This window comes from Callithrix jacchus, chromosome 15 (assembly GCF_049354715.1).
Source record: "Callithrix jacchus isolate 240 chromosome 15, calJac240_pri, whole genome shotgun sequence".
Taxonomy (NCBI): domain Eukaryota; kingdom Metazoa; phylum Chordata; class Mammalia; order Primates; family Cebidae; genus Callithrix; species Callithrix jacchus.
The window spans coordinates 81,321,349-81,334,140 of record NC_133516.1 but is presented as its reverse complement, the minus strand read 5'-3'; the positions used below and the strand labels follow the sequence as shown (position 1 = coordinate 81,334,140).

Here is a 12,792-nt window from a genome sequence, read left to right as displayed (position 1 = left end):
TCAGTTCCGTATTCAGGTTTTTGTCATTTCCTGCCACCCCATCCTCACAGCTACTTCCTGAAGTTTGAGTCAGTTCCTTCTGCTTTAGACACTTAAGTTTAAAAAGGATTAAATGTTTCTGTGCCTGATCTTTTGCAATGTTTTGACAGTGAGGGTCATAGGGCAGTCATAGGAAATGCTGCTTTGACTCTGAGTTTATAATTCAGTGAGAGAAACAAACATTCAACAAGAAAACACATTACAGAATGCTGTAGAACAGCACTGTCCTAAACAGAGGGGCAGTTACATTTGAGACAGTAAAGAAATTCAGAACACTTGGTATGGGCGGTAGTCAACAAGAAAGGCTTTATGGGAAAAGTGATTTATATGTGGATTTTGAAGCATGAGACTTAAACTCACTCCTACATTATCCACAGCATTTAAAAGTAGGGTTTTCATATAGATGTTCAAATAAACATTGATCAATTGAAAACCAGACGGGAATAACTCACAAGGGAAAAGGCAGGATATGGAGGGAGAAAGGTTCCTAGCTTGTTTGATGAAGCAGTGTGAAGTCTGAGCTAACATACAAGACTCCAGATAGTAGGAAGAATTCTGAAAGAACCAGGTGCTGGTCAACGGATGGAACGTCTTTGTGGTATCCTGTTTTACTGAAGGTCAAGACTTCCTGCCCTTCCCTTCCCTCTTGAAGTCAGACTTGCTCAGGTTACTTGTTTCGGCCAGTGACAGATACCACTTTCTAGAGGAGACCTTATAAACACTGCAAGCTTTGCCATGTTCTTTCACCAATGCCTAAGGCAACCTGCAATTCTCCAGAGTACCTCCTCCTGCACCCTGGGTCCCTGAGTGAGAAAGAACACAAGTGGAAACCCCATCCATCATGTGAGGGAATCTTTCAGTCTTTCAAAATAGTCCTTTGTTTTGGCTACTGAGAATTTGAGAGTGTCTCTTATTTTATCTGACCTAGCCTCTCCTAATCTTGATTGTGGAGTTCTTAAATTGCTCACAATGGTGCATTCTCCAAGGATTTTAAGCAGGAGTGCATGAAACTGGCCCATGATACAAGCACTTTTCTGCATTAGGAATATGAAGTTTGTCACTTCCCAATCTAAGGATTCGATGCCTGGGGGAGCTTTATTTATCCCTCCTACTTTATTACCTATTTATCATGCTAGCACCAAAGTTATAACAAAGAGTACATTTGTAGAAGGGAAAATAGTCTTTTAAAATCACTTGGAATCCTCATGTAGTGTCAAAATAGAATTAAGACTAGATATTGTGACATACCATCCAGGTACATAGTTATCTAGAGAAACTATAAAAATTAATCAGAGATGACACCAAGAAGCCCCATCTTTCCTTAGCAAATGTCACAATTTCATTACTGATGAGGTAGTGAGATGTATCACACAGAAACAGAATGGGCCTTGAAGCCAGATAGACTTGGTTCAATTAAACCACTTACTGTACCTTGAGAAAGTGAGCTAGCTTTTCTGAAGCAGCAACTTAATATAAAAAACCATAATAATGCCTATCTAACCTGCTACATGCTATTAAGCTTCTCTTCTCCCATTCCCACTCAGAGGGATCCCTAGGGGCCTAATGTTTTCAGTGTGTGCCAGACAAGAGTTTTCCCAGGACCATGCATGGACATGCATCAATTTCATGCCATAAGGCCCAGCTTATTTGGTTCAGTATTAGGATAGAATTTCCTCACTGCATTCATCACCAGAGTCTAGCAGCTAAGGCTGGACAAATGCATGCAGCCATCACTGATACTGGCCAGTGAGAAGAAAGCCTGAGTATGTAGAGCTTTCTACCCCGTAACCACTCCTGGCTACCTCCAACCCTACTTCCCTTACCCACCTTCCACCCCACAGCATGCAAACACAGGTACCTAAGCAACTGTGCACATATTCATTTACACACACACACACACACACATACACACATGCTCTTCATTCTGAAAATAATTTTATTATTTTACAATTGTTCAGGAAAGTTCCCAGGATGTTATGATCAAGATTTAATCACCACAGACAATTTAGAGCAGATCAGTCAGCCCACTGGTCTTCCCTCTTCCTTAGGGAGAGAATAGGCAGTGAACACATCACATACACAATGAGAAAATAACCAACTGATAGGACGGGAGAGCAGGGGGAGGCAGGGAATAGGCACAAATGGAATTCAATCCTGGCTGTCCTTCTGGGGTCTATATTTAAACATTTTATCTTCTCTATATTCTTCTTCCATTGCTACAGAAAGCAGAGACAATGGGGCTGAGAAACTGAAATAAATGTCACTAACAGCAAAGTAGTTTAGTACTTCAAGAGGCCAGGAGTTGCAATGTGGTCAGACCAGTCAGACTCTTGGCTGAGAGTCAATGCCTAATACTGGCTCCTGGTGGCCTCTGGGCACTGTCTCAGGGCCTACATTCCAGGAATATCTGGATATTCCTGGAATGACAAGAATTGGAACCTGCTGTACATGGACAGCTCTCACTGCCTTTTGGTGAAAGAAAAGATGTGGGCCACTCAATACCTTAGTGTACATGTGATTAACAGCAAAAGCAAGGGGATTTTGTCCTTACAGTCCAGGACCAGAAATTCTCCCTCCAATTATGTCTGAAACTGGCAGGGAAGAAAATGCTGTCCTCCCCTGTGATCTAATAGCTAAAACCCCTGGAGATTTCCTTCAGCTCTCACCCTATTCTGCAACAGACCTAAATCAGATATTCTATGAGGTGGTATGTTCATTTCCCTGAACTTTGTTTATGGAAAAGCCACCTTCCCCCCGAAACAGGAGAAAATACATGCAAACAAAGCAAAGAAAGTTATCGATCAAAATGATACTGGACTTCATATTATTAGGTTTATTGAAACCATCTTCTTGGTTTGGCTGAAAGACATTCCTCAGTATCTTTTACAGGACCACAAAAGATAGGGGTCCTGCAAAATCTCAAATATCAGGCTCAACAAACCAACTGTGATTCCCAGATTAAGCAGAAGTGTTCAGGCCCAGGGCAGTAGAAGAAAGCAGACTTGCCATTCCCTGCAGCTCCAACCTGTCCTTATATCCACCTCTGTTTTTGCAGGCACTTTCTGTGGAGAGTTGGAGAGAAGACCTGTAAATAGGAAGACTGTTCCACTGGAATTGATAATTCTGATGTTAAGAGGTGAGAGAATTCCAAGTTCTGAGGGGAGTAGTCCAAAGAGTAACAACTAAGTCTATAGATGGCCTGTAAAACACAGAATGAGCAGGACGTGAATCATTAGAAAGTAGATGGCTGCTAGTAGTGGCACTCGGGTCCGGGAATGACAGAGTGAACGCATGACTCGCTTCCATCCAACGCCACTTCGGGTCTGAAAGGAAAATGTGAAAGTCAGAGAGTTTTCACCCTATAGGGCTATGTTGCTTTCCCTCCTAGTAATCTTGCACTTAAGCAAAGCGGATCCAACCACTATAGAAAGGGGTATCCTGAAAGGAAAGTTGCCTCAGAATCGACAACTTGTCAAATTCCACCAGGTTCTTCTAATCTTCTACACCCTTCCAGCCTTAGAACCATCAGCTGCTCAGCGGCAGGACTTCCACATTCCCTCTCCCTGGCTCCTTACCCCCAGTATAGCCAGCCCTGTCTGATAGTAGAACATCCTCTCTTTATCATTCTTCCTTCTTACCCTTCGACAACTGTTGCTTGTAAGATCTATTAACAGTGCCTGCTCCTGAGTGCCACAGGAGCCAATGATAGGAGTCCGGGCCGAGTCCCATTCACTGTGTTCTAACCTGAGTTGAGGGGAAAAAAGAGACATGACATTGGTTCATGGCACAAGAGGCTGATCAGGCCAAGTCTTCCCAGTCTTCCTGGCATGCAATGCAGCACAGGAGGAGACTTGCAGCAAAGGTTGCTCCCACAGCCCCAACCCCATGCAAGGGGTGACATTTTCCTTCACTTTCCTTCAGCAGCAGTAAAAGGTGACAGTAACTACCAGGAATTGACTGTCTACTTACTATGTATCAGGCTCTGGGTTGGGTGCTTTATATACATTTAATCCTCGGGTTTTTGGTCTTATTATCTTCCAAGTGCTAAGGTTTAAAAAGGTTAAATTACTTGTCCATGGTGGCACAGTCAATAAGCAACAGAGCCAGAATTCAATACCCAACTTTGCCTTTTAAGCCTCATGCTCTTCTTTCCACATCACACCTGACTTGGAGAAACTCAAAAATATTTTTTCCTTTTATTAAAGGCTAATAGGCAAAGGCATCCAAGGAAGATTTCTGTGGGGTTTTAAAAATTAAGTTACACCAAAAAAATTAAGTTGAACTGGCAGTCTCTACTGCCTTCTGACTTAGTTTTTGCTGATTTGCTAATTTAATACTGGAATTTCTCCATTTAATGAAGGAGCTGCCATTGCTCACTCAATGGTTTTATCAAACAAAGGAGCTGCATGTAACAGCACATTCGATGAAGCATTTGCCTATAGGGATGAACTTTTTCATTGGGGTAAGGAGGATGAAACTCTTTACTCTACTCTTCATGTTTTCTCCTTATGAAAGGATATCTCCTTGTGAAAGGCTATCTTCAGTTCTCTGCAGGACACACTCTTCTCCAGGAGAGAAGAAATACCTTAATCCAATTTGTGAGTCTGCAAAGAGAAATTTAGCATGCAGAGCCTAGCTCCTTCTTTCCTGCTTTCCTCCTGAGAGCCAGGCTGACTAAAGAATACACCTTCTGTGTCTGTTCCTCCATGCAATAAGCTTTTCAGAAGCAACCTTGATCTGGAACAGCATGGTCTGTTACTACGGAGATCAGTCTGTCAATATAGGCTAGGCTGAGGAAGAATGAGAAGTCTGTAGGTATTGGTGAGAAAGACAGTACTGGCTGCCTTTAAATTGGAAGGGTACTGAGTTCCACCGGCTCTGTAGAATACATGTGAGGCTCTCGCATTAAAATGGCAGTACCTGGACTAGGTAGGCAGCACTTAATTAGCTATCCAAATTTCCATTCTGCATCAGGGCTAAAGAGGGAATTGTGCAGCAGCTACACCTGAATTAATACAGCTTGCCCACAGGCTAAAGAATCATCATCCCACACAATGCAATCTCAGTTGGTTTGGGACAGGTTAGTTACGCATGAGGGAGATCAACCTCCCCATTGGCCAGGTTTCACCAGTCTAAACAATTCCACAGCAAGTTGAAGAGAAACAGTCACAGAGGCACCGGTTTGAAAATGCTCGGCAGAGATACCAAGACACCACACAAGGCATTTAAGCTAAGCTGGCCCACCCTCAAAGCTGCATATCAAGGCCTAAATAAATGATGAAAATTAAGAAGTTGTGAATATGCTGGATTGGAAAGAAAGGTATCTCAAGTAAGACCTGCTCATTGGGGCTGTCACCTTTGCCACATAAACTTTGCAAGAAGGCATTAATATCAGAAATGTCACTCTCGGAGGAAAGTGATCATATACATAGGTGGCTTTCCATAATAAAAGTGCCTGTTTTTAATAATATGTTCCATGGAAAGGGACTTCCAGCAGCAAAATACTTGTAGCAACTCTCTATCCTGTCATGCATAGTGATTCTTTTGACTGATGAATTGAGAATAAGGAACTAGGGATGTGTAGCTCTGCCCTTCCAAGTTACACTTGGAACAAACTGCTCATAGGAAGCACAGTTCACTCTGTTACTCCAGCGCTCTAGTTTGGCAAAACCAAGATTTTCTGGGAAGGAGATCTATTTGGCCCAACATTGCCTGTGACTGAGAGGGGCAGTTCAGGGTTAGGAAGTGCATCTGCCAACAAATAAAAAGGTACATTCTTTTAATATCATTTATAAAGCAGTCTTTTAATTTCTCAATCTTTTAATCTTTTAAAAAAGATTTCAATGGATTCAGATCTCAGATAGAAAATGGGGTTGTCACTTATTTGGTTCTCTAAAGAACCCAGTACCTCCCTCATATAGTTATTGCTGGGATGAAATAGAACATCTTTCGATAATGGTAGATATCATTATTATTCTCTAAGAATTACTGTTTTAGAAAACACTGACTCTTCTAAAAAACAAACATACAGTGTTCTCTTGGGTGACCACAATGATCGCTAAACTCATTGCAGTAACTACCTGAAGATGAGAAAAAGATCTGAAGAAATCTTAAATCTGGCAGGAAATGTACATGAGTATGATCAGAAAGGATCAGAAGGGAAGAGAGGCTATCTCTCTCAGCCTTTACCGTCTGATCTGCTCCTCAGCCACAGAGAGGGCATTCTCAGCAGCCACTCTTTGGTCTCGTTCTTCTTCCAGCAGCTTCCTTAATTCATTCACTTCCTGTCTGGTGTTGCACAGCTGCTGCTGAGCTTCAGAAAAGCTTTAGGATGAAAAGGAAACAAAGAGCATCACTAGATGCAGAACACAGTTGCTAATACAAGGGATTCAAAGTCTTCATAACGTTATAAAACAGGAAAATTCATAGAAGCCTGTCTGAGCACGATATTTTAAAAGCAAAGCTGTAGAGGGATTAAATGACGCTGTAGAAAATACCTAAAGAAATTTCAGGAACTGATTATCTTTCATTTTACTACCATAGAGTAGTTGTTAGTGACATGTGTTGCTCTTTTTGTTTTACAAACTTTTCAAACACGTTAGTTATTATTGTTATGATTTGATCCTCACATAACTTCTGTCAGGCTAATAAGATAATATGACACTAAATCCATATAAAGGACTCCAGTTAAATCTAGAATACCGCCCAGTTTCTGTACTCTGGTGTATGCTCCAGGGTTGAGAGAGCCACTCCCCTACCTTTGCTGTGGCTCTCTTAGTTCCTCAGGGTCACTCTTTCTGTGAACACCATTCTTTTCCTGGGGAGCTCCTGGAGCAACATCTGTATTTAGTGGCCCCTAGAAGAAGAATAAGCTTAGTAATTCAGTGATGAAAGCTCTTAAGAAAGTGTACTCAAGCAAAATTAGAGCTTGTTTATAGAGGACTATCCCTGCTTAGAATTCTCAAGTCTAAATTTAGAAGTGAGAAGCTTCTCTGCTCTAGCAGATTATTCACCTATATAAACCTCTTGTCTGGATTAGATTTTTTTATCCCAGATTTTCATTCTTGAATTTCTCCTCTTAAAAGTTAAGTCTGCTGAGGATGCTTATGGATTTTCCAGATGCCACTTTGTTCCTTCCCTTGCTTGCCAGCCCCTCCCAACCCCCCTCTCCTCCATATCCTATACATCTTCATACTAATTCTCAGACTCCTCCAATTTCAACACTGCACTTCTCTCCCTGGCTGTCAACAGTGCTGCCTGTTTTGTTTCTCAGGTCCAAAGCTTCCTACAATTTTCTTATTGTTTAAAGCAAAATCAACAGTTTCTCTGTTTCAGAGTAACAAAAGTCTCAGTCATCACTGTTTCTCACTCATGTTTTGATTTCTCTCCCAGCATCTTACTGATCGTTTTTCTTCTAATTGCTTTACTGTAATTTTTCTCAGACCTTATTCCCATCTCGGTTTATCTCCCCCTTTCTTCTGTGACACCTAACTACATTAACTTCTTCCATACTGCTCTTTGGTGCCTCAGCACTTGAATTCAATATCATCACACTTCTCTCAGTCTCTTACCTCCTTACTCACCGCCTGCAGCTCTTGAACCTGCTTCTCCAAGACTGCACAGTGATTACAAAGGTCACCATACTGCTGTTGGTTCTCACGAAGACTCTGACTGGTATCACAGAGCTGAATGGAAAGGGTGTTTTTCTCTTCCAGTAGCTGAGAGAACTGAAACAGAGGTGAGGATAAGCACCATCCTGCAGTACCATAAGCAGTGCTTAGGTGAACTGTTCTGAGTTTTCAGGATCTAATTTTCCTACAGACGACCTTTGTTTCAGTAACAGCAACAATAGCACTTTGTGTTCCTTCAAAGTTAGAAAAAGCATATTTTTTTTGACCAAGACAAAAAACAAATCTGGAGGAGTAGCAGAAAAGTTTTGTTGTTGTTTTTTTTTCAATGGTGCCCAGTAAATTAACTGAAAAACCATGATGCAGAAATCCATAAGCAATCCAATAAGATAGGCTATTCTGGGCATTTAAGAGGGGGAAGGCAGTGCTTCAGGTCCAAGTTCATGGTACTAACAAATGACTATAATCTCCAGAATTCAATATGGCTGGAGAGAGCTGTCACCCCATAATCTGTGCAACAGTATTACTAGAGAGATTCCTCAATACCATAGAGAGTTATAAGTTACTAAGAGCACAGAATAAGAAATTATAGCATGTGGTAGAAGGGAGAAACAAAATAAATCCCAACATGTCTATGTATACCTCAGAAACTGTATTAGGGGCACAGATTGTCCCAGGTAGAAACATTTGAGTCACTTAAAGCAGGACTCTCCTCTACTGCATGACTAACAGGTCATTGTTCAGTCCTCCCTCGAATGTGTTCAGTGTCAGGGTGCCTACTACCTGGCAAAGCAACCTGAACCATTTAAATTCATTTTTATATTGAGTGAACATTTTACCTATGTAGCTTCTACCCATTGATTTGAATTTGGTCCTCTAGAACTATAATTCTAATTCTTTACTTGCAGGCTGTCAAGTTTTTTTTTTTTTTTTTTTTTTTTGAGACAGAGTTTCGCTCTTGTTACCCAGGCTGGAGTGCAATGGCGCAATCTCGGCTCACCGCAACCTCCGCCCCCTGGGTTCAGGCAATTCTCCTGCCTCAGCCTCCTGAGTAGCTGGGATTACAGGCACGCGCCACCGTGCCCAGCTAACTTTTTGTAATTTTTAGTAGAGACGGGGTTTCACCATGTTGACCAGGATGGTCTCGATCTGTTGACCTCGTGATCCACCCGCCTCGGCCTCCCAAAGTGCTGGGATTACAGGCTTGAGCCACCGCGCCCGGCCCAGGCTGTCAAGTTTTAAGTTTTAGTTGTGATTAGCATCCAGGTACATTAATAAACACACTGATGTCTTTCCAAGTTATCTACCATAGGACCATGTATATTAGGTAAGAGAAACCCAGTGTATTGGCTGCATGTCAATCTTTTCTTGATGATTCTTTTTTGTAAGTTTTTGTGAAAAAAAGTTGAAACAATGTTTTGGAGAAGAGACAACAGTTTTCTAGAGACACTCCAAGAAAGGGCATTTGATGCATATAGAAAATCAGAACAAAATAATCCATACTTACTTGTAAAAGTGCTCTGTTAGCTGAAAACTGATCTTCAGATGTAGGGTTATATTTTGTGTTTGTCATTCTGAAAAGCAATGTTAACTTACAAAGTACTTTCACCAGTATCATCTTATTTGAGAGAGGCAGAGAAAGGATTCCAGTCCTGGTTTACAAGCTAGTAGATGTCAAATTAGGACTCGAGTGTGGTTCTAGATTCCAAGTCTAGAGTTCTATCTACTACCTAATGGTGTTCAGTCTGACAGTCTAGCAAGGAAAGTTAAGAAAATTACAGTTTTGTTTGGGGGGGGGGTGGGAGGAGCTGGGAATAGTTAGAAAAGGATATAAATATTTGAGAAGCAATATTAATTTGAAGAGAGTTAACTATGTACAATGACAACTACTGGGTTCTGAGACAGGGAACATGTTCTTCCCTTAGCCTAGAGGAAGCTAATTTTCCTGGCCACAATGAACAGTCCAAACCATACCAAACAAAAACATAGGTCCTTCTCGTTTAGGAGCTGGCAAACTATGATCCAGGGCCTGCTGCCCTTTTATTGTAAATAAGGTTTTACTGGAACACAACTACCCCCAATTGATTCTATAGTGTCTATGGCTGCTTTTGTATTACAACTGCAGAGATGAGTAGTTGTTAACAAAGACCGTATGGTCAACAAACCTAAAATATTGTCTGAGCCCTAAGGAAAAGTTTACTGACTTCTACTTTAGCTTATAAGCTACTATATTTCACTGTATCTACACCTGTAAAAATGAAATAGGAGGGAAAAATTTAGATTATATTATATCACTAATCATCCATTCATGTTTTTAAGTTTCTAGCACATTCTTAAATTACACACAAACATCCAACCAAGGTGGTAGAAATGTAGTCATCTCTTGTTATCCAAGGGGTACTGGTTTCAGGACCACCCCTGACCTCCAAAACCCAGTATATCAAAATTCAAGGTTGCTCAAATCCCTTATATATAATGGCATGATATTTGCATATAACATATACACATCCTCTCATTAAACTGTTTTAAAATTCATGCATAATAGATGTACATGGTTTCAGAATACATGCTATAATGTAATTCATTCATATAATTTGTAAAGATCAGTGTATTTGGAATATCCATCACCTTAAATATTTGTCTTTCCTTTATGCTAGAAGCATTTAAATTCTTCTCTTCTAGCTATTTTGAAATATACAAGACTGTGGTAAACTATAATCACCTACTGATTTACCAAACACTAGGTCTTATTTCTTTTATCAAACCATGTATTTGTACCCATTAGTCAGCTTCTCTTCTTTCCCTCCTCTCCTTTATCCTTCCCAGTCTCTAGTAACTACCAATGCAGTCTCTATCTTCATGAGATTTACTTTTTTTGCTCCCACACATAAGTGAGAATGTGATATCTGTCTTTCTGTTCTTGGCTTATTTCACTTAACATAACATCCTCCAGTTCCATCCATGTTGCCACAAATGACAGAATTTCATACCTCTTTATAGCAGAATAATATTCCCTTGTGTATATACCCCATTTTTAATCTATTCCTCTGTTGATGGGCACTTAGATTGATTCTATATTGTATTTTTTATGAATAGTTGCAATAAACATGTCTTTTTGATATACTGATTTCCTTTCTTTTCGATATGTGGGTTGCTGGGTCATATGATAGTTCTATTTTTAGTTTTTTGAGATACCTCCATACTGTTCTCCACAGTGGTTATACTAATTTACACTGCTAACAGTGTATGAGAGTTCCCCTTTCTCTGCATCCTTGCCAACATCTGTTATTGCCTCTCTTTTTGATAAAAGCCATTTCAGCAGAGGTGAAATGACATTCACTATAGCTTTGATTTACAATTCTCTGATAATTAGTGATGCTGAGTATTTTTTTATATCTGTTGGCTATTTGTTTGTCTTCTTTTGAGAAATGTCTATTCAGATCTTTTGCCCATTTTTAAATTGAGTTATTTGTTTGCTTGCTACTTGAGTCCTTTATATATTCTGGTTATTAATCCCTTGTTAGATGGGTAGTTTGCAAATGTTTTCTCTCATTCTGTGGGTTGTCTCTCCACTCTGTTGATGGCTTCCTTTGATGTACAGAAGCCTTTTAGCTTGCTGTAATCCCATTTGTCTATTCTTGCCTTGGTTGCCTGTATTTTCAGGTCTTACACAAAAAAGCCTTGGCCAGATCCATGTCATGAAGCATTTCCACAAATTTTGTTCTAGTAGTTTCATATCTTAGAATTAAGTCTTCGACTTGATTTTTTTGTATGATGGGAGATAGGAGTCTAGTTTTATTCTTCTGCATATACATATCCAGTTATCCCAGCACTATTTATCAGAGAAATTGTCCTTTCCCCATCGTATGTTCTTTGTGCCTTTGTTGAAGATTAAGTTGCCCCTAAATGTCTGGCTTTATATCTGGTTTTTAATTTCGTTTCATTGGCACTCTGTGTGTGTGTTTTTATGCCAGTATCATGCTGACTTGTTTACTATAGCCTTTGTGGTAAAACTTGAAATCAGGTAGTGTGTTGCTTCCAGCTTTGTTTTTTGTGATAGAGTCTCCCTCTGGCGCCCAGAATAGAGTGCAGTGACATGATATCGGCCCACTGCAACCTCCGCCTCCTGGGTTCAAGCGATTCTCCTGCCTCAGCCTCCCGAGTAGCTGGGACTACAGGCGCCTGCCACCACAGCTGGCTAATTTTTGTATTTTTAGTAGAGACAGGGTTTCACCATGTTGGCCAGGTTGGTCTCGAACAACCTCAGGTGATCCACCCACCTCAGCCTCCCAAAGTGCTGGGATTACAGGTGGGAGCTACCACGCCTGGCCCAGCTTTGTTTTTTTCAAATCGAGATTGCTTTAGCTATTTAGGAGCTTTTGTGGTTTTGTATACATTCATTTTATTTTTTTTACATTTCTGTGAAGAATATTTTGGTATTTTGATATGGACTGCATTTAATCTGTAGATTGCTTTGTGTAGTATTGTCATTTTAATGATATTAATTCTTCTAATCCATGAGCATGAAATATCTTTCCTTTTTTTTTGTATCCAATTTCTTTCACAGTGTTTTATAAATCTTTCAATTCTTTGGTTAAATTGATTCCTAAGTATTTTATATTCTTTGTAGCTACTGTAAATGGGATAGCTTTCTATGTATGTATGTATGTTTTTGAGACAGAGTCTCACTCTCACCCAGGCTGAAGTGCAGTGATACGATCTCAGCTCACTGCAACCTCTGCCTCTCAGGTTCAAGTGATTCACATGGCTCAGCCATCAGAGTGGCTGGGATTACAGGCGTGCACCACCACACCTGGCTAATTTTTGTATTTTTAGTAGAGAAAGGATTTCACCATATTGGCCAGACCGGTATCAAACTCCTGGCCTCAAGTGATCCACCCACCTTGGCCTCCCAAAGTGCGGGATTACAGGCAAGAGCCACTGTGCCTGGCTGGGATTGCTTTCTTGATTTATTTTCCAGATTGTCTGCTGTTGGCATATATAAATGCTACTGATTTTTGCTTGTTGATCTTGTATCCTGCAACTTTAGTGAATTTATTTATCACTTCTAACAGTTTTTTGGTGAATTCTTTAAGTTTTTCTAAATGTAAGGTCATCTCATGGG

At 40.4% G+C, this 12,792-nt stretch overlaps 1 protein-coding gene across 42 annotated transcripts in view; it reads right to left on the bottom strand.

Moving 5' to 3' along the window:
* Nucleotides 1-1,957: 1,957 nt before the first annotated feature.
* The window catches only part of GOLGB1 (golgin B1), an 86,891-nt gene continuing 76,056 nt past the window's right edge, over nucleotides 1,958-12,792 (bottom strand). For 39 of the 42 annotated variants that reach the window (XM_078352013.1, XM_035274049.3, XM_078352020.1 and 36 more), the window contains 5 exons: nucleotides 7,611-7,766; nucleotides 6,798-6,895; nucleotides 6,229-6,363; nucleotides 3,678-3,783; nucleotides 1,958-3,362 (listed from right to left, as the gene is read on the bottom strand). In XM_078352013.1, the coding sequence (XP_078208139.1) occupies nucleotides 3,228-3,362; nucleotides 3,678-3,783; nucleotides 6,229-6,363; nucleotides 6,798-6,895; nucleotides 7,611-7,766 (630 nt within the window). In that variant the 3' untranslated portion in view covers nucleotides 1,958-3,227. The remainder of the gene's footprint in view (nucleotides 3,363-3,677; nucleotides 3,784-6,228; nucleotides 6,364-6,797; nucleotides 6,896-7,610; nucleotides 7,767-12,792) is intronic. The other 3 variants (XM_078352002.1, XM_078352009.1, XM_078352027.1) reach the window with 1 other exon arrangement.